Below are 21,662 nucleotides of genomic sequence, written 5' to 3'. Positions count from 1 at the left end.
CCATGGTGTTCTTCTGAAAAAGCGAGTCACGATGTTCGATGCTGCAAGGACTCGCAGCTAACCTCGAGGGTGCGTTGTGCACTGGCCCCCTTTGAATCATTACTTTCTGGTTGTACCGAAGGGACGATGGGCTTGGCGGCAATGGAAACGGTTTAGCGGGTAGTCCTGTAGTCCTGCCTCCCTCGTTTGCTGTTGGAGGTGGTCCCTAACCCCGCACTTCCTGGACAACCCAGAATGTCTGTTGAGCAGATTCCCCCTCCATTGCTTAGGAAGAAAAAAAAACATACACACACATACATATACGAATAAAGACATCACCTCAGTTCATCAAGCTTAGTCAATACCGATAACACTATGGTTCTTCTATCAAAAGTTGTTCTTTGGAGTAATCCTATATCCATTGGCGTAATTAAGGGGGGGCTAGGGGGGGCTTAGCCCTCCCTAGAAAAAAATTAGCCCCCCCTAGGATTTGATAAGTTAGTTAGCAGTGATATCAGTTTTCAACATATAGGGGAACTGTTCCGTTTTCAGTCTCACTGTACATATATTCATCTCATCGCGAAACAAAGAAATACGGCACCAATTTCGTTCCTTCTTTTTGCTAACATGCATGCTCACTGCTGAAAAAATCACAAAAATAATAAACAAATCAAATACCTTTTCGTTGCTTTGTTTTTCGTAGGACCAATATCGGAGCTATGAGATGAAGTCCAGGAGCAGTAACCCTAGCATAATGAATTACCGAAAAAGTTTGAAGACAAAAGAGTTATATCTTATATTCACTCTATAATACTTAATGAAATGAGTGGAAGAAAAATTAGCATGTTTGTGAATTCTGAGAAAGATTCCCATCAGCATCCGAGAAGGATTCTCATCAGAATCCGTGAAGAATTATCACTTCAATCTCTAAAGAATTCTTTTCGAATTCATCGAAGTATTCCAATCGTAATCCAGAAGAATTCCTACTGGATTCTTTCCAGTATTGTTAAGCAATACCCTTGGGAATCTGTGAAAAATACCCTTTAAAATCCATGGAGTATTTGCTTTAGAATCTCTCGTTGATTTGTTCCGGAATATTTCCAGATTCGTTTTAAGATTGGTTTAGGAATTCCTTGACAAATCAGAATCCTTCGGCGATTTGCTTCGTAATCCTTTGAAGATTTAATTCGGAGTCTCTCGACGTTTTGCAAATGATCTGCGCTGGCATCTCTAGACGATAAGGAATCCGGCTGACGATTAGCTTCGGAATCCCGCGAAGAATTGCTTCAGAATCATTCGACGTTTCGTTTCGGAATACATCGACGGATTGCTTCAGAATTTCTCATGTTCAGAGTCCCTTAACGAATTTTTTTAACCATTCGACGATTTGCTTCGAAATCCTTTGATGATTTGCATCGGAATCCTTCAAAGATTTGCTTTGGAGGATTCTTTTCGAAATAACTGAAGGATTAATTCGGAGTCGCTCGAAGATTTGCTTCGAAGTCCTTCGACGGATTGCTTCGGAATCCTTCGACGATATGCGTCTTCATCCCTGGAACATTGCTCATGAAATACCTGGAACCATCATATTGAAATTCCTGGAGGGTTTTCGACGAAAGCCCTGGAATATTCCCCTTCAAATTCCTGAAATATTCCCGTCGAAATTCCTGGTGGATTTCCTTCATGATCCCTGGAGGCTCCCATCGGTATTCTTGAAGGATTCCTGTCGAAATATCTAGAGATTCCCATCGGAGTCCCTGGAACATTCCAGTCAGGATCACTGAAGGATTCTCATCAGAATTCTTGGAAGATTCTCGGCGGAATCCATGGAAAGTTGCACTATTTTTTTTTTTCATTTGAGATTGATAGAATATTTATGAAGTATGCAAATATATCCACTGCCTGACGCTAGTCGAACGCAATTAAATATAGACTGTGAGTTGCTGCTCACACGTGCACACGTACACGTGCTTGAGAAAAGAGAATAATGTGAATGAGTTTGATTGATCCGCAATTGCCTTAGGTGGTTGGACTGCATTTGTCACATTACCGCTGATAATTTGATGAGGTGTTAAAATGTTCGAGAATTTTTAAAAAGAGGGTCAATTTTGAGAAAAAATATAAAGGGGCTATAGCCCCCCCTAGGCATCGGAGGTAGTTACGCCAATGCCTATATCTTTCGGTACAACAACCAGGACTGTCGGACGCGGAAACTATTTCAGTATTCTATCCTCATCCAAAAGCTTGGGATATGTTCCGGGTTTTTCGAGGGTATGTTCCAAATGCATTTTTTCATCTGCTTGGTATTTTATGTGACGTTTACTATCATAATCGTTTATGCTTTCCCCAGAAACTTGAACTAATATGCTGACCAATGCTGGCTGCAGATCGAAAATCCATCAGGTACAAGTAGAAATATAGCCATTTCCGTGAAAACGGTCCCGAATCTGGCCATATACCCTGAGCGAATGTTCACAGTTATCGAGACTTATACTAGAGTTAGTTAGGGTAACCAACATACTCGCGGCTGACTCGAGATTAAGGATTACAAATATAGGGGAAGGAAGGGTTCTGGGAATCTTAATGTATTGAGTTTTTGTTGACGATGTTGACTTGTTTTGCTGTTTAAGATTAGCGTCGATCTGCAAAGAAAGACAAACAAACAAAAAGACGGGACAACGAAAAGAAGAAGACATAAGCAAGGGAAAACCAACAGACAGGGGAAAACAAATCAGACTCTGACGTCAATTTCTTTTAAAAAAAAAAGTGTAGATAAGGCTCATGTACTCTAAATTAAGGTCAGCCAACACCTCCCTAATGCGTTTTAGCTGCATTCCCCGGATCCGGAGAGCTTCAGTTAACTCAGATTTGGTTTCACGGTACTCGACGCACCCCCACACAATGTGCTCGATATCTCGATAATTACTGCCGCAGGTACAGAGATTGCTTTCTGAAAGCCCAATCCGCATTTAGCGAGTAGTGATTGGACATCACTCGACACATGGTTCGAACAAAATCACGTCCCTTATTCAAACCTTTGAACCCGATACCTGCGGGAGAATAGAATGCAGCCATCTACCGATATCTCAATTTTCCCATTTCCGCTGCCAACTGATCAAGGTCTCCTGACGAGCTATTGGGAAAAAATCTTCAAAGGCGATTCGCCGCTCGTAAATATCGCCTTCCATAGCGCCCACCTTAGCCAAAGAGTCCTCCTTCTCATTTCCCGGAATGACAACACATTTGTGTTGCATATAACATACATATATGCTTTATGTTGCATGTAACATGCTTTATGTTGCGTATAACATATATTATGTCGCAAGTAACATATTTTATGTTGCATGTGACATACTTTATGTAACATGCTTTATGTTGCATATAACATATATTATGTTGCAAGTAACATATTTTATGTTACATGTAACTGAATTTATGTTACATGCAACATTCTTTATATGTGCGTGCGTGTTTATTGTTACATGTAACAAATATTATGTTGTACGTTACATATTTTATGTTGAATGTTACATATTTTATGTAACATAATACTTAATTTATGTTGCATAAAACATGCTTTATGTTGCATAACATATTTTTTGCATGTAACATATTTTATATGCGACTATATGCGACAACTGAATTTATTTTGCATGTGCGTGCGTGTTTCATGTTGCATGTAACACATTTAATGTTGCATTTACAATATTTAATGTTGCATGCTACATGCATCATATATGCGTGTGCGTGCGTGTTTAATGTTCCATGTAACATATTGTATGTTGCATGTAACATATTGTATGTTGCGTTGCATGTAGCATATTGTATGTTACGTTGCATGTAACATATTGTTGCATATAACATATTAATGTTGCATATAACATATTAATGTTGCATATCACATATTAATGTTGCATATCACATATTAATGTTGCATATCACATATTAATGTTGCATATAACATATTAATGTTGCATATCACATATTGATGTTGCATATCACATATTTATGTTGCACATAACATATTTATGTTGCACTTAACATATTTATGTTGCACTTAACATATTTATGTTGCACTTAACATATTTATGTTGCACATAACATATTTATGTTGCACATAACATATTTATGTTGCATAAAACATATTTATGTTGCATAAAACGTTGCATGTAACATATTCATGTTGTATATAACATATTTATGTTGCACAGAACATATTCATGTTGCATAAAACATATTTTGTGTTACATAAAACATATTTTTGTGTTGCATAAAACATATTTTTGTGTTGCATAAAACATATTTTTGTGTTGCAAATAACATATTTATGTTTCACAAAACATATTTATGTTGCAAATAACATATTTATGTTGCAAATAACACATTTATGTTGCACAAAACATATTTATGTTGCAAATAACATATTTATGTTGCATAAAACATATTTATGTTTCATAAGTATATTTATGTTGCATAAAACATATTTATGTTGCATGTAACACAATTTTTATCGCATGTAACTGAATTCATTTTGCGTAACATGCATGTGACATATTTTATGTTGCATGTAACATATTTTATGTCGCATTTAGCATTCTTTATTTTGCATATAACATATATTATGTCGCAAGTAACATATTTTTTATCATATGTAACTGAATTCATTTTGCGTAACATGCTTTATTAATGTAAGATAAAATTAAGGTAAGATAAAATAAACCGTAACACATTACAATATTTAACACCTTTCCTCCAATCAAATTGACGAAATTTTTGTGGATGCTTCTAGACCATCCACAAAAATTTCGTTCCCGTTGGTTGAAGGTTGTGTTACGGTTTATTTTATCTTACCTGTAAGTGACAAATGTCTGATTGGAATTGTGAATGTTCCATTCCTGAATGTTCTGTGTTTGGGCCTGAAGATAGGCAATTAAAATTATAAATAGAGGAATTCCCAGACACAGACTTTATATAGCTGGTGCCACATGGCACAAATTAATTAGAGGTGCCCAAAGAGGATCTGAATCCTACACCAAATAGCGCTATGTATTCAACGCCTTGGCTGTTGTAGACAAAATGCAAAACGTAATGAAAACACATTTGCGGGATTTGACTGATGGACCAAAATCTTATAAGGACACCTCGTCATATCTCGCAATGGGTAACAGATTGGACGTTTCTCTCGGGGCACAGAGAGATCGTCGATCATTTTAATTTGTTGAATGTATTGTAAACTATTTATAATTGTATGTTTGTAAAATTTTTATTGTAATATTAGATCCTTCGAAACATTTTGTAGCTGGCGCTGGCCGATCTCGTAAAAATGTGCAGCTTAAGCGCCACTCCGGTAAGGGAGGCCGCACATTCCTTTTTAGTTTGCCCGGTGAGACTCCGCTTAGGGCGAGTCCATTTATTATTTCTGAAAAGAAAGCGATCGAACCAGCGCATCTACTTCCTACACCTGAACTGGGTATTTTACCTTATGCAACCAACCAAAACTGTCACGCTACGAACTGTTCCTCCAAAGATCCCGGTAAGACGTCACCCATGCCCAACAAGCGATACAACTTATGCTGTACGTTATTTTCTCATCATCGGAGATTCCACCCGTTTCCGCAAGAGGCGCGACTAGTATGGAAGAGACAACGCAAATACGCAAGACGCCACATTCATTTGCGCCACGCAACACTAAGTAATCGACACGCAGTGACTAAACCATATTTCTAACATTTAAAATGAACAAACTACGTAGGTACTCCATGTATGGTTGGTAATAAATAACAAACATTTATTTACGAAAATCATGGCCAAAAACAAGGAGATTTATTATATTAGCATGCTTCTATTTCAATTTGTGTTGTACGTACTTTCTAATTCTAACCTACATTTGTGCGTTTCTATTCTTCGTGCTTCTACTCTGCTTGTGCTACTCCATTCACAGTTTTCAATCGACGATGCGGCGACCGATCTAGCTAGCCATATGCACCCGGGTGGCTTACACAATAGGGTTGGGGGTGTTCCGGAAACTACGTGTACACGTTTTATCTTTAATCCCACTCAACCGAAATGGTTATTGAACGTCGGGACGATTGTCCATCTGTCTTGATTCCTCGACCTATGGTCGGCAAAAAACTTTCCTCCGAGGCGTCCTCACCGGACGCCCCACTCCTAAAAAAGATCGATTGGAATAGGCGACTCACCGATTAGCTGCAGTAATTTGACGATGTGCTGCTGTGGTGTATGCGCTCCTGGTACGTTGCGCGGTAGGGTGGGACTAGATGCCGGTTTAGTCGCGCTTCCACGTGGATGAAGACTTTCGCGGGGGGCCGTAGGCTGAGTCTGGCCACGTTGTGGCTATTGATGACCACTGCAATGGGATAGCGGCGTGTTGGCGGGCCGCTGGCTTCTGATGACTGCAAGAAGCCGCACTCTTCGCGTCGAAAAGCAGGAAGCGTCGCTAGCAAAATAGATATAGCCGTAGGCTATTCACAAGCATTTAGCACATTCGCACATTTTCTTAACAAGCAGATTAAGCATTTTACCTGTCGCTTCTTCTTGAACGCACACACTTTGTACAGCCTTATTCTAAAGGTAACTTTTGTTCTAAAGACTAACAAAGAAACAATGAACAGATTAAAATTAAGAAATATAGCCACGTCACTGAACTCACATTCAACGGTTATTCGACTCGGACAAGCTCGCGACACTTCTACACTAATCTGCAGCTCGAACGAGAGTGAAGTGTAACCTTGACCCTCAGATTAGGGAAGGTGACCTCGGCCGAACTAAACGGAAGTTCGATTTTCCCGCGATCATCTTCGAAATAGTTCGGTAGTGCAAAAGTTTAAAGTTGGATGCTCGCTCAGTTTCGGTTTTGATCGTGAATCTTTTCCCATCTTTCTCAAAGATAACAAATGACCCTGACCTTCGCGAATGCTCTCCTGTATTATGGCCGTCCTCGCGAGCTTTCCCTAATGAGTTTTTCGTCTAATTTATGGCGCAGAATCTACTACCTCATTGGCTTTCGTGTCGTACCAGTTGATAAGGTTTTACTCAACGGCGAACTTTGACCAATGCTCATGAATTAATCATTCACTAACTACCCATTCAATAACATATTATTCAAATCTATAATTATTTATTTAGGACGATGGAGCGTAGGCTACATAACACCGGGCTTGTTTTACGAAAATTTGGTTGTAGGACTACAACCAAATTTTCGTAAGGGCAAAACCAACATTGTAACACTTACAAAATATTCTACAAGAAAAAAAAATTTCGACTGCATCCAAAGTTTACTTTTTACGAAAATACACGAAAAATAATCTAATAATCCCTAAGTCTACTATTTACAATATTTAACTAATTAACTGTTTGGTCCTTATAAATCAGTACGGACGTAATGATCACATTGTTGTTTACTAGTAGGTGGTTCAACACATAAACAAATTTTCAAACATCACAAATCCCCAAAAAAACGGCATTTGAACTGAAATATTCACATTTTAGTCAAAGCCTAAACCCCAATTACTCAACACAACATAAATCCATAACATACATATGTAACTCCAAATAACAGGTGAAACCAGTCTGGGAATAACTCCAATCATTTGTTGGAACGGTATCCCCTTCCCGATCAAACCGCAACTATTTTGATCTTAGAGCGCCACACCATGGCTATTCCTTGGTATACGCGACGCACTAATACACAAAACGTAGACCCTAATATAAATCATTAACTCAATTGTATTATGAATACCGAAGTTACATCGGCACATAAAACATAAACAACCGACAACATTTCCAAACACTTTACACCGCAGTAACGTTTCTAATGCCTAAGCACATAGGCCAACATGAAACATAAACTCATACTACGCATACTGAATTGCACATTAATTCAAGTTTCCAACACCAAATATGCTATTTGGCCATAACGAAACGAGAATAAAATGCTAAAAAAAATTCCCACCCTATTCCTATGCAACATACGACACCCATACATTGAACCTCCCACAAATAAACAACAACGTCAGTTGAGTGATAAAGTGCATTACAAGACGGAGTGAAGTGTGTTGTGACCCGGTAATTTTTTATTAATTTTATTTACATTCGGGTCAAAATAATCATTGGATGGACGAAAATATTACCAAGGTAGGTGGATTGAACTGTTTTTAATGTTTATGTTTTTGTTTTCCCAGGAAATCAACCCAAGGCGACGGATCTACCACCCGGCGGGAGGATTTGTTTACATCCTGGACGAGGAAGAATGGCTGGACTGAATCATATGATTCTGCCGCCTACTTTTGAAGAACGGATACGTATTTGCTATTGCTGTTCTTCGAAGCACGAAGGAGAGTTGGATTCCGATTTTCAGGTGAGTTTATTGAGCAAATAATAATATTCTATTTTCAGTTTTAGGTACACCAAATATGCATCAGACAAGGGGAATGTTGCACGGCCCTACGATGATGTTGCATGAGGGGTCGTGCATAAACGACGGCCGAACAATTTTTCCAATTCAGCTGTTGTGTGCTGATTTTAATAAATGAAAAATAAATAAATATCAAATCTATGAATAGTGAATAAATAAATAAATAATTTAAATAAATAAATAAATAATTTAGTAATAAATAAATAAATAATTCAGCAATAAATAATAAATCAATAAATAAGTAAATAATATAAATAAATAAGTAAATTGTAAATAAATATTTGAATAAATAATAAATAACAATAAATATTTTCTCTAATAAATAATGAAACGAATAAATACGAAAAGGCATCAAAATCTGTACACAATATAGTGAGAGATCCACGAATAAATCTATAGCTTTAAGGTACTAAATTAGACGTAAGACTCGATGTTCACTACGATACTAACATTAATCCACAAAAAATTGAAAGAAACACCCCAACATAATTTTGTAAAGTTCGTTCCGTTATATATTACAGTTAGGGAGAGACAAACATAAATACAAAAATAGATTTTTCTAGACAACAGTTTCTTTCTTAGAGATTAGTTGATCTGCCAGCTCGATTTACTCGGGTGTGCTCTTCATCGTCTACCTATATGGGGTAGACCTCCGAGTCTTAGACGGTCATCATCTGAGAACCCTCGGTCTCTAGACTCTCGCTTTTATGCTTCACGCTTAGTTACTCCTCATCAACGCTGTATTAGCTCCGAGTTTCTGTTAAATAGGTCATCGTCCTGGAGTAAACTCCATGGACTCGCTCTGTCTTCTGGTCGAGCGGGTATGTATGAGCAGACCAACAATCTTCAACAAAGATCCTCCTACTAGAACAATCCTTAAGTGCCTAGTCCAGCACGTCTGTGAGATTTCTTCTAGGAGTCCAGCTAAAGCCTTTCCCCTAGGAAGCACCCAGTAAATAACGTTGTTGTGGGGCTGCTCCGACCAAATGGCCAGAGCTAAATCTCACAAACGGCGGTAAAAGTATTTTAAGCAACCAGAGCGAAAGCATCATGGTGCGTTGTTGCTACTCAACTGAGAGCTACATAGCTTGTTAACAGTTTAGCTCAACTGATTTTCTTAATAGTGGCCCTATGGGACCAGCTTCTTAAGAAACTTGCAGTTGAAGATGCCAAGTCTCTTCCCATTTACGTCTTCAAGATCGTAGCAGTGGGCTCCAACAATCCGCTTGACTACCGCTTGGACGTACTTTGGAGCAAGTTTAGAACAAATACCCTTCCCCTTGTCCGATAACTCCATGTTCTTTTTCAAGACTTTTTCTCCTACAGAGTACGTCGGACAATTAGCATTCGAACGTAAGTTATAGTAGGTCGCATGCTTTTTGTAAGCTGATTCTACGTTGCGCCTCACTTCGTTGTACAGTTTTTCTCGTTCGATGGTATTCGGCGAAACAGTAGTCACTGCTGGAGCGTCTCTCAAAGCCCGGAATTCGGCTCCATCCGAGATTATATTCCTGCCGAACATGATAAAATACGGAGTGTATCGTGTCGCTTCATGGACGGAATTTCGAATGGCGCAAGCAATGTGTTGCAGATTATTGGCCCACTCCTTATGGTCCTTTTTTATCGTGGCTCGAATGGCTGTCGTTATGACACGATTAACGCGTTCTGAGTCGTTGATTTGCGGATGATAATTAGGCGTTCTCCAATGGGTTACGCCGTACCGCTCAAGAAGATTTCGGAAAAGTGAGGAAACAAATTGCGTCCCATTGTCGGATAGGACAACTTCGGGTGCACCAAACAGTAGGAATACATTGTTTTCCACAAACTGAACAAGGGAATCTGCTGTGGCCTGTCGAAATGGCTGTATCAGGACGAACTTACTAAAAAGATCTGTGATTACAAGTAGGCAGGTACTACGGTTTTTCCCTGATGTCGGTAGGGGACCAACGTAGTCCATCGTTAAAAATTGCCATGGGTACTGAGCAATTTTCTTCTGCTCTGCCATTGGAGGCGTTGTATTTTTGTTTGTTGCCTTGCTAGTCTGGCATGTGAGGCATGATCTGCAGAACTTTTTTACTTGGCTGCTCATGTTGGGCCAAAAATAACGCTCCTTGACCGCGGCCAACGTTTTTTCTGCCCCCAAGTGTGCCTGGCTATGGAGTTTATTCACGAGTTCAATCCGTTCAGGCTTTGGCGGGTATTTCTTCCAACTGAACCTTGGATCTTCGACTTTCCCTGCAATCTTCACATACTTCAGAATCTGACCATCGATTACCTGAAAATCTGGATATTTTGACGGATTGTTCATTATTCCAGCCGCCATTTCCTGGTAATCCGCATCGACTGCTATGGCATTAATCGTCTCCACTGACCTAGACAGACAATCTGCAACAATGTTGTTCTTTCCCTTTCTGTATTCAAGTTCTATATCGTAGGACTGTATCTTTAACGCCCATCTCAGAAGTTTGGCGTTCCCCGATTCAACGCCAATTGTGAACAGCCACAGTAGGCTGCGGGCGTCGGTTACGACCTTAAACCTTGTGCCCTCGACATAGTGCCTAAAGTTTTGGATGGCCAATAAGACACCTAGGCATTCTTTCTCAACACTAGCGTACTTACGTTGCGTACTGCTTAACTTTTTACTAAAACGCCTTGAAAAAAAAACCAAACTTGAAAAACTTGAAAAACCCTTGACTGGCCATCAAATTCCTGAATCAATGCCGCACCTACTGCGTTGTCCGACGCATCCGACTCAATCGTAAAAGGCTTGGTGAAGTCGGGATTTCCAAGTATTGGAGCTGTTACCAGCACCGCTTTTAATTCTCCGAAAGATTTTTCGGCATCCTCCGTCCAGCAAAACTTCTTCTTTGCTTTTCTCAGAAGATCTGAGATCGGAGCAACAATCCTGCTATATTCTCGAATAAAGCGCTGGTAGAATCCAGCTAGACCGAGTAGCCGTCGTATGTCCTTCACATTTCTTGGGCGGGCGTAGTTGAGAATAGGCTCTATCCTAGAATGGTCGATTGACACTCCGTCCTCTGTTAATAAATACCCTAAATAGGCAACTTTCTTCCGACAAAACCTGCTTTTGTCCAGGGAGATGGTAAGGTTAGCGTTTGCTAATCGTTGCGCAACGATTTTTAGAAGTCTGACATGTTCGCTAAAAGTCCTGGTTGCGATCACAATGTCGTCTAAGTACACAAACACGAACGGTTCGAGATCAAAACCTATCACGCGGTCCATTAGACGACACATGGTAAACGGGGCGTTGGTTAACCCAAAGGGACAAACCTTGAACCTGAATAAACCCTGGGGGGTTCGGAACGCCGTATAATCCCTAGATTCCTCCTTCAAAGGAATCTGGAAATACGCGTCCTTCAGGTCTACTACCGAGTAGTATTTAGCTTTCCCTAGTCGGTGAAAAATCTCCCCCATGTTCCGCATAGGATACGAATCCTTTTGGTCCAGGAGTTGATTTTTCGTGAGTCTAGGCAGACTCTCAATTTACCATTCGCCTTTCTCACCGGTACTAACGCGCTTGCCCACTCACTCGAGCATTCTTCTATGGCATCCATCCTCTTATACCGCTCGATCTCGGCCTCCATCTCAGCTTGAATTGCCGGAGAGCATCTGTATAAGAGTTGTCTTCGTGGTGTAGCTTCCTCTTTTAGGATTATCTCATGCTGTATGAGCGTCGTCCTTCCTAGCTTATTCTCTGCCGTACACGAGAACATTTTGATCACATCGATCAGCATTGTTCTCTTTGCTGGGCCTAATTCATGTTCGGTCGCGACTGTCTCCAGGGTCGTCTCCGAAGGCTCTGGTAGCTCCAGTGCTGGAATGTGAAGTGTTTCGTCCGGTTCCGATTTCTTGATTTCCGGAAGTTTCTGACTCGGTAGCACAGTAAACCTCTAACTCTACGGTGTCCCTTCTTAGTGTAAGCAATTTCTCGAAACCTTTTGGTCCTTCCATCATTGCATGGATCCCAAAGGCTTTCCAGAAATTGTATCCAAGAATCATTTGTCTGCAAATTTGAGGTACCACGAGCACCGGTACAACTTTCGTTACACCATTGAACTCGATTGGTAGTTGCACATATCCCAGACTCTTGTGAACCGTTTTGTCTGCTGTTACTAGTTTCTGTGTTAACTGTGTTCTTTTTTAAATGCCTGTCCTCTGTAGTTTTCTTCCCACTAAATTTGCTCAATAAACCATTAATTTCTCCTTCTAGCCGATTTTTCAATTGTTCGCCTTGCGGCCCACGAACCTGCAACCGCCCAACTCTCAACGAATAATGTTTCAAACGAGAAATACACCTATCATCCGGTCCTTTCTCCAATTGTTTTTGAATAGAACCAATTTTTCCCAGAATAAAATCAAAAACTTGATCCACCGTACTTTTCGATCCATATTCCCTCTCCTCTTTCACATCATCAAAGAAAAGATTCCTCAATAATCTTTGTTTCGACTCCAAATCACTTCTCGTTTCCTCTTCCCTATTCCTAAGAATCAATTCGTAATCCACCTCTTCATTCGTTAAGTGATCCGCCCTTGGGAATCTATGAGCCATTTTAGTTTTATCTGTACAACAGCTTTAGAAAACCCAGAATAAATATATATATTTTCTTAATGCTGATTCTCTGTACTTTTTTTTTATTTGCTTTACGAAAATATCTCCGTAATACTTGAAATGCACTATATCCTCAAACTTTATCTCCAGATACTTCAATATTTCAACGTAAATCCCAAACAATATACATCATACAACCAAACATATGTAACAAACTCTAAAAAACTCATGAACATAATTTAACATAATAACTTAATATGGACCATAAGAACTAATATGCAAAATTTACTCCAGATATTCACAAAAACCTACAATAAAACCTTTCAGTTGGGCGCCATTTTGTAGCTGGCGCTGGCCGATCTCGTAAAAATGTGCAGCTTAAGCGCCACTCCGGTAAGGGAGGCCGCACATTCCTTTTTAGTTTGCCCGGTGAGACTCCGCTTAGGGCGAGTCCATTTATTATTTCTGAAAAGAAAGCGATCGAACCAGCGCATCTACTTCCTACACCTGAACTGGGTATTTTACCTTATGCAACCAACCAAAACTGTCACGCTACGAACTGTTCCTCCAAAGATCCCGGTAAGACGTCACCCATGCCCAACAAGCGATACAACTTATGCTGTACGTTATTTTCTCATCATCGGAGATTCCACCCGTTTCCGCAAGAGGCGCGACTAGTATGGAAGAGACAACGCAAATACGCAAGACGCCACATTCATTTGCGCCACGCAACACTAAGTAATCGACACGCAGTGACTAAACCATATTTCTAACATTTAAAATGAACAAACTACGTAGGTACTCCATGTATGGTTGGTAATAAATAACAAACATTTATTTACGAAAAATCATGGCCAAAAACAAGGAGATTTATTATATTAGCATGCTTCTATTTCAATTTGTGTTGTACGTACTTTCTAATTCTAACCTACATTTGTGCGTTTCTATTCTTCGTGCTTCTACTCTGCTTGTGCTACTCCATTCACAGTTTTCAATCGACGATGCGGCGACCGATCTAGCTAGCCATATGCACCCGGGTGGCTTACACAATAGGGTTGGGGGTGTTCCGGAAACTACGTGTACACGTTTTATCTTTAATCCCACTCAACCGAAATGGTTATTGAACGTCGGGACGATTGTCCATCTGTCTTGATTCCTCGACCTATGGTCGGCAAAAAACTTTCCTCCGAGGCGTCCTCACCGGACGCCCCACTCCACAAAAAAAAGATCGATTGGAATAGGCGACTCACCGATTAGCTGCAGTAATTTGACGATGTGCTGCTGTGGTGTATGCGCTCCTGGTACGTTGCGCGGTAGGGTGGGACTAGATGCCGGTTTAGTCGCGCTTCCACGTGGATGAAGACTTTCGCGGGGGGCCGTAGGCTGAGTCTGGCCACGTTGTGGCTATTGATGACCACTGCAATGGGATAGCGGCGTGTTGGCGGGCCGCTGGCTTCTGATGACTGCAAGAAGCCGCACTCTTCGCGTCGAAAAGCAGGAAGCGTCGCTAGCAAAATAGATATAGCCGTAGGCTATTCACAAGCATTTAGCACATTCGCACATTTTCTTAACAAGCAGATTAAGCACTTTACCTGTCGCTTCTTCTTGAACGCACACACTTTGTACAGCCTTATTCTAAAGGTAACTTTTGTTCTAAAGACTAACAAAGAAACAATGAACAGATTAAAATTAAGAAATATAGCCACGTCACTGAACTCACATTTAACGGTTATTCGACTCGGACAAACTCGCGACACTTCTACACTAATCTGCAGCTCGAACGAAAGAGAAGTGTAACCTTGACCCTCAGATTAGGGAAGGTGACCTCGGCCGAACTAAACGAAAGTTCGATTTTCCCGCGATCTTCTTCGAAATAGTTCGGTAGTGCGAAAGTTTAAAGCTGGACGCTCGCTCAGTTTCGGTTTTGATCGTGAATCTTTTCCCATCTTTCTCAAAGATAACAAATGACCCTGACCTTCGCGAATGCTCTCATGTATTATGGCCGTCCTCGCGAGCTTTCCCTAATGAGTTTTTCGTCTAATTTATGGCGCAGAATCTACTACCTCATTGGCTTTTCGTGTCGTACCAGTTGATAAGGTTTTACTCAACGGCGAACTTTGACCAATGCTCATGAATTAATCATTCACTAACTACCCATTCAATAACATATTATTCAAATCTATAATTATTTATTTAGGACGATGGAGCGTAGGCTACAATGCATGTAACATATTTTATATTGCGTGTAAAGTGCATGTAACGTATTTTATGTCACATGTAACATATTTCATGTCGCAAGTACCATGTTACTTGCATATTGTATGTTACGTTGCATGTAACATATTGTGACATATAACATATTAATGTTGCATATAACATATTAATGTTGCATATCACATATTAATGTTGCATATCACATATTAATGTTGTATATAACATATTAATGTTGCATATAACATATTAATGTTGCATATCACATATTGATGTTGCACATAACATATTGATGTTGCACATAACATATTGATGTTGCACATAACATATTTATGTTGCACATAACATATTTATGTTGCACATAACATATTTATGTTGCACATAACATATTTATGTTGCACATAACATATTTATGTTGCACATAACATATTTATGTTGCATAAAACATATTTATGTTGCATAAAACGTTGCATGTAACATATTCATGTTGTATATAACATATTTATGTTGCACAGAACATATTCATGTTGCTTAAAACATATTTTGTGTTACATAAAACATATTTTAGTGTTGCATAAAACATATTTTTGTGTTGCAAATAACATATTTATGTTTCACAAAACATATGTATGTTGCAAATAACATATTTATGTTGCACAAACATATTTATGTTGCAAATAACACATTTATGTTGCACAAAACATATTTATGTTGCACAAAACATATTTTGGTTGCATAAAACATATTTATGTTTCATAAGTATATTTATGTTGCATAAAACATATTTATGTTGCATGTAACACAATTTTTATCGCATGTAACTGAATTCATTTTGCGTAACATGCATGTGACATATTTTATGTTGCATGTAACATATTTTATGTCGCATTTAACATTCTTTATTTTGCATATAACATATATTATGTCGCAAGTAACATATTTTTTATCATATGTAACTGAATTCATTTTGCGTAACATGCTTTATTAATGATGCATGTAACATATTTTATATTGCGTGTAAAGTGCATGTAACGTATTTTATGTCACATGTAACATATTTCATGTCGCAAGTACCATGTTACTTGCCGTATGTTACTGAATTTATGTTCATGTAACATGCTTTATACGTGCGTTTTTCATGTTGTATGTATCATATTTTATGTTGCGTGTAACGTGCACGTAATGTATTTTATGTTGCATGTAACATATCTTTTGTTGCACGTAACATATTTTATGTCACTGGTACCTGAATTTATGTTGCATATAACATATTTTATGTTGCATGTACCTGAATTTATGTTGTAAGTAACATATGTTATGTCACATGTAACTGAATTTATGTTGATGTAACATGTTTTATATATGTGCGTGTGTTTTATGTTGCATATAACATATATCATGTCGCAAATAAAACATATTTTCTTATGCATGTTACTGAATTTATGTTGCATGTAACATATTTTATGTTGCATTAACCGAATTCATGTCGCAAGTAACATATTTTATGTCGCATGTAACGTGCTTTATATGTGCGTGTGTATGTTTATGTGGCATAAAAAATGTTGCATATCACATATATTATATTGCAAGCGGGGTTTGAATCCAAAGGAGAATGAGAAAATTTCTCACTTATCATGTCTGTATACACTCTCTATAGGTAGCATACCGTGAGAGACCTTTTTCGGTAGCTGTTACGATAATGAACTGATTCAGGGGCTACGTCCCATGATAAATTTCTTTTAATAAACCCCAATGGCGGGGGGGCACCGGTTCACTTGTTTAACACAGCTGTGCAAAAAAAATATGGTCCCCAACATAAAGTGAGCGAGAAAAACGTGTTTTATTAAACCACCTCGGTGGGGGCCGCCTATCCGAATCAGTTTTTTTTCCAACTTGTATACAAGTGCGATAGTTTTGTTTCCATGGCTTTTTATGATTCGAAGAAAACTCGCTTAACTTTTCAAAAGGACCTAAGCAACATTTTTTTCATTAATTAATTTGAATAGCGCAATCAACAGAACAACATGAAAGCTATTGATTGCTGTACTAAAATTAATTCATGAAAAAAATGTTACTTAGGTCCTTTTGAAAAGTTAAGAGAGAAGTTTTTGCCACTCTTTTATCGTTGTTCGTAAAGTAACATATTTCATGATGCATGTTACTGAATTTATGTAGCTTGTAACATATTTTATGTTATATGAAACATGAAAATCATGCACGTAACTTTTTTTACCACATAACATATTTTATGTACATACATAAAATATGTTATATGCTAAAAGAAAGCTACGTGCATGATTTTCATTTCATGAGCGTATTGAAAGAGAGTCTCTCATTTGGACATACAACGTTTTCAAAAATCATGCTAGAAGTCTTCTATGATATTTTCCAATGTAACATCACATCAACAACATGTTTTCATATTCCTAAATCAGCTGGAGTTTGTTTATTTTGATCCCCTTAATCCGTGATTGGTCAGCGCTAATGTTTTTCTCTCGCCGATCCGCTGCACGTGTGATAAATTTCTTCCTCACTGTCCCAATTGCCAACGACTTGCTTAGCTAAAGCCTCTCTTATCTTCTCGCGGCTTTCGGCATAACATTCTGTATTGTGACAATGTGATATCGAGAAATTCGCTATTTTGTGTTCGAGTTCGTGACTTTCCCATAACCAAAGTCGGTTATGCCTATCGAATACTGTTGATGCTACAAAGGCATGGAAAAGACGTCAAGTATAAGCTTCACTCATTTAACATTCAACTAGCCTAATATCCTAAAAATTAAATGATCACTCATATACAAGTATTAAGAGATACTAGCACTCTTATATATGCTGTAGCTACCAAATTTTGATCCATGTGCTGCTTGATTAAGTTGTAGAAAAACATAGAACCATAACTCATCACATTTAAAAATTCAGCTTCTGAAATGTATTTGCTATGTTTTTGCAAGCGAGTGAAGCACATACTAAGTGTTCGTCTGATGCCTGATGTTACAGCATTAGAATGTGTGTCGTGCATACAAAAGAAGTAATTGGTTGACTTGAATTTGAATCCAATTCCCGATGACTCATCGATCCTGGTAGCATATATGGTTTATACAAGAGCTACCTATTCCTCCAGGTCAGCCTGACAACAAATCGTGTCTCATTATAATAGGTGATTCTGAAGCGTTTTTTTATATAACATGTTGTGGGTCCAGGTTACAATTTAAATGTAGGGCTAAAAAACCAAAAGATATTCCTTTTTTATGGATATCAAGCATATGATCGTTCTTCATATTTATCGATCTTTCTGATAGAATCATAAAATTAAGAAAAGGGTAAAACATCTATGAGGGCAGTACCTCTATCTTTTAATTCATTAATTCCTCTCTTGCATTTCAATAAAATGACTGCAAATGTTTTTTCTCACATCATAAGTACCCATCAATTAACCAATTAATTGTATTTATAAGTTAGTTTAATTAATTATACATCATTACTAACTTATAAATACAAATCAATAACTCAGTTGGTTAAAATTCGGCTGCTGTTCATATAGATTTCCTCTCTATGCTATCAAGTATATAAAGTATCAAGTAATTGACAGATTAAACAGCTTATTGCCTTTTTTGATACTATCATCACCAAGAGCGATTTTAACGTTGAAAATTAGAAACCAGCTCAGAGGTTTAGGATAATAAGTAGTCATTACACCCGGCGCTACTTTGAAACATTACACAAATATCAACCAATATTGTAAAATTTGATTTGAAAGGATTAGATTGATTCACTAGTCACAATTTTTTGCATAATTTTAAAATATGATTAATGACTGTGCATAACTGCAACACTTGATTGATTCTACCTACAGCTTTGTATCGAATTTCAAATCTCGAAGTCTAGCCTTTTAAACGCCTGAAAATAATCAATTATTTTCATATGTGTTTTACTTCTGTTTGTTGCAAATAAAATGGAACGCAAATTTGTCTTCATCCTCTGCATATGAGGACAAAGGCTTATTGCTATTTTTATTTATTTAAAGTTACATATAACCGATATTGAATAGAGATCTCGAAAGAGATGGAAATGCACATAGGACTGATGTAGATTTTGTTTTATACTTGATACAGATTATCTAGCATGTCTTTGCTTTTAGCATATTCAGTCAACAATAAGGAAATATCAATTTTGAAGAACCATTGACATCCAATTCGATGGGCGAAAAAGAAAACAGTTCGTAGGCCAAATCCTACGCTCTACAGCAAAGAGAAGTGTGTAAGAGAATAATTATTTTGCGCTAAGCATGGTAGCAGCGACTTTGCGCTACCATACTAGAAACATAACTTTTCGATTATACACCCGACTGATGAGTGCTTAAATCATTAGCATGCGTTTTCAACACTTGAGCGAATTTGAATAGGTTTGTTTTATTGTTTTATTATTTTATTTGATATTTCCAGCCATTTCAAAATGGCTCTAAATTAGTGTTTCACTTTTTATGTATACTGGGGTGGCTTTTTACGCGGATTGTTTTCTTCGTCTTCGGATTGTCAATGCGGAGATGGCGAGCTCGATTCTCGGTCCGGTCTAGGATGTTTTCGGGTTGAAAACATTCTCGACTCTCTGGGCATAGTGTACCGCCATCGGGGTTGACAATGGATCTGGATGGTGAGAATAGGTCATCGCTCTCACCGGCAGCCTGGAGGTCGTAGAGCAAAATCGTTCAAAAAGGTTTCTTATATTTTAGTCTTCTTGCCCTCAGATACATTCAATCCATTCTACATGTATTCCAAGTAGTTGAAACAGTGACCCATTCTCACCCCCATTTGACCCATTGTCACCCCCGGCGACGGTATCCATTGTATTTGGCACACAAGATACATACTCATGCAATGGCGGGCATAGAAAAGCTTTTAATTCATAACTGAGGAAATGCTAATAGAATACTAAGTTGAAAGCAGACCAAGTTTTAGTAAGACTTGATCAACGCCCCCCGTTGGGTGAGGGGTACAGGATGACACACACACAAATGATATCCTTCCGGTACAACTTTGTTGTACGAAAAAGGCATTGTATAATGGTACAGGAATCACCCTGGAAAACAATGTCTATCCAAGGTATTACGTAGATTTTGATTTTTTTTTTCTTCTTAATATAAATCTGTTCTCAGGCTTCTATTTTGTTGTAGATTTGACAGATTTGATGAAGGGTTGGCAGGAAAAATTATTTATTGCGTAGATATCATAGAAAGGGGATCATGTCTCCCCAAATTTTAAAATTGCATTTGCTGTCGAATTCAATAGCAAAAATCGTTCATGTATACGCACAGCAATTCGAAAATTCTGCGTATTTTGAAAGAAAAATATTTTAAAAATCTGAGGGCGCCTTTCTAATTTTATTAAAGCAAGTTCTTGGAGATTGATCAATTTCCCCCGAATATTTTAAAAGTTGATCTTTGACAGGACTCCAAAAAATCGATTGTGTATTAATAGCAACAATAATTTAAGGACTGTCATACATCAGTAAAGTCAAATACTTTATTTCCTAGAGAGTCTGTGTGGAAATCGCGTATGTTTATTTATTTTTGGCTGTGATACATGGGAAATCAGAAAAAGGGATCAAGTCTCCCCTATAGTAATCTTCCAGTATATGGGACACTTGAGCGTTGAGGCAAAGTAAAGAAATCATTTAAAGTTTTAAAATGTTCCACATTCACCTACCCAGAACTAAAACTTCCTCAATGTCACATCATTTTTTCAACTTTTTCTGATTTTCTGTGATCTTAATTTATAGAGTAAATAAAAATTTAATTGAGATAAGAAAACCACATGTCCGGATCTGGGTGAAAGCTTTTATGATATTTCATTTGATATTACATCATCAACACTTAGATCATATCACAGATTTCGGTGAAATTTGGTATAGAATTATTCGATAACCAGTTCACCGATTATCTGGGATTTTTTCCTTTGTTCAACTGTCCACTGTTACAAGAAAGGAAGTAACCGAAGAGAACCCTTATTTCAACAAAAGTTTGAATGTTTGATCGATTCTAATTGCACAATATGTGGAAGATTTAATTCGACAATAATTGGAAGCAAACACTCCCCCTTGCTTCCCGTGGTATGTTAGACTAGTATTTTGTGCCGCTAAGCCACGAAGGACTTTCGTCGGTCATCGGAATGTTTAAATAAACATTACTGTTACTTGCCAGAGAAAGGTTAGATCTTGCTGTACGTGAATAGATACAAGTTTGTCATGAGTAGTTACTATAGTCATACACTTTTGATATTCTTCAACTTCACTTTACCTGTGTTATTCAGCACAAGCAGCTATAGTACAAGAGACTTTGGCGTTTGCCGAATCACACGCTCTCACACGCGTCACACAAAAGGAAGCGCTTATGTACTGGGAAGATCCTATCGATAAAAAAGAGACCTCGTCGATCCCGTGTACCTGAGGTTCATCTCATGATATTGAAGAAGC

The 21,662-nt window shown here is 38.2% G+C and overlaps 2 protein-coding genes across 2 annotated transcripts; both read right to left on the bottom strand.

Moving 5' to 3' along the window:
• Positions 1-6,182: 6,182 nt before the first annotated feature.
• Positions 6,183-6,795, bottom strand: LOC134206631 (uncharacterized). Its single transcript, XM_062682359.1, has 4 exons — positions 6,766-6,795; positions 6,650-6,704; positions 6,522-6,589; positions 6,183-6,461 (listed from the first exon to the last, which is right to left on the bottom strand). Exons 1-4 carry the CDS (start codon positions 6,793-6,795, stop codon positions 6,183-6,185), a joined length of 432 nt encoding a protein of 143 aa, XP_062538343.1.
• Positions 6,796-9,542: 2,747 nt separating this feature from the next.
• LOC134206630 (uncharacterized protein K02A2.6-like) lies at positions 9,543-11,848 on the bottom strand. The gene is made up of 2 exons (XM_062682358.1): positions 11,144-11,848; positions 9,543-10,856 (listed from the first exon to the last, which is right to left on the bottom strand). The coding sequence occupies exons 1-2, from the start codon at positions 11,846-11,848 to the stop codon at positions 9,543-9,545; spliced, it is 2,019 nt and encodes a 672-aa protein (XP_062538342.1).
• Positions 11,849-21,662: the final 9,814 nt, after the last annotated feature.

Source organism: Armigeres subalbatus, chromosome 1, assembly GCF_024139115.2.
Source record: "Armigeres subalbatus isolate Guangzhou_Male chromosome 1, GZ_Asu_2, whole genome shotgun sequence".
NCBI classification, from domain to species: domain Eukaryota; kingdom Metazoa; phylum Arthropoda; class Insecta; order Diptera; family Culicidae; genus Armigeres; species Armigeres subalbatus.
The sequence above is the reverse complement of the archived record's forward strand: the minus strand, read 5'-3'. Positions and strand labels throughout refer to the sequence as shown.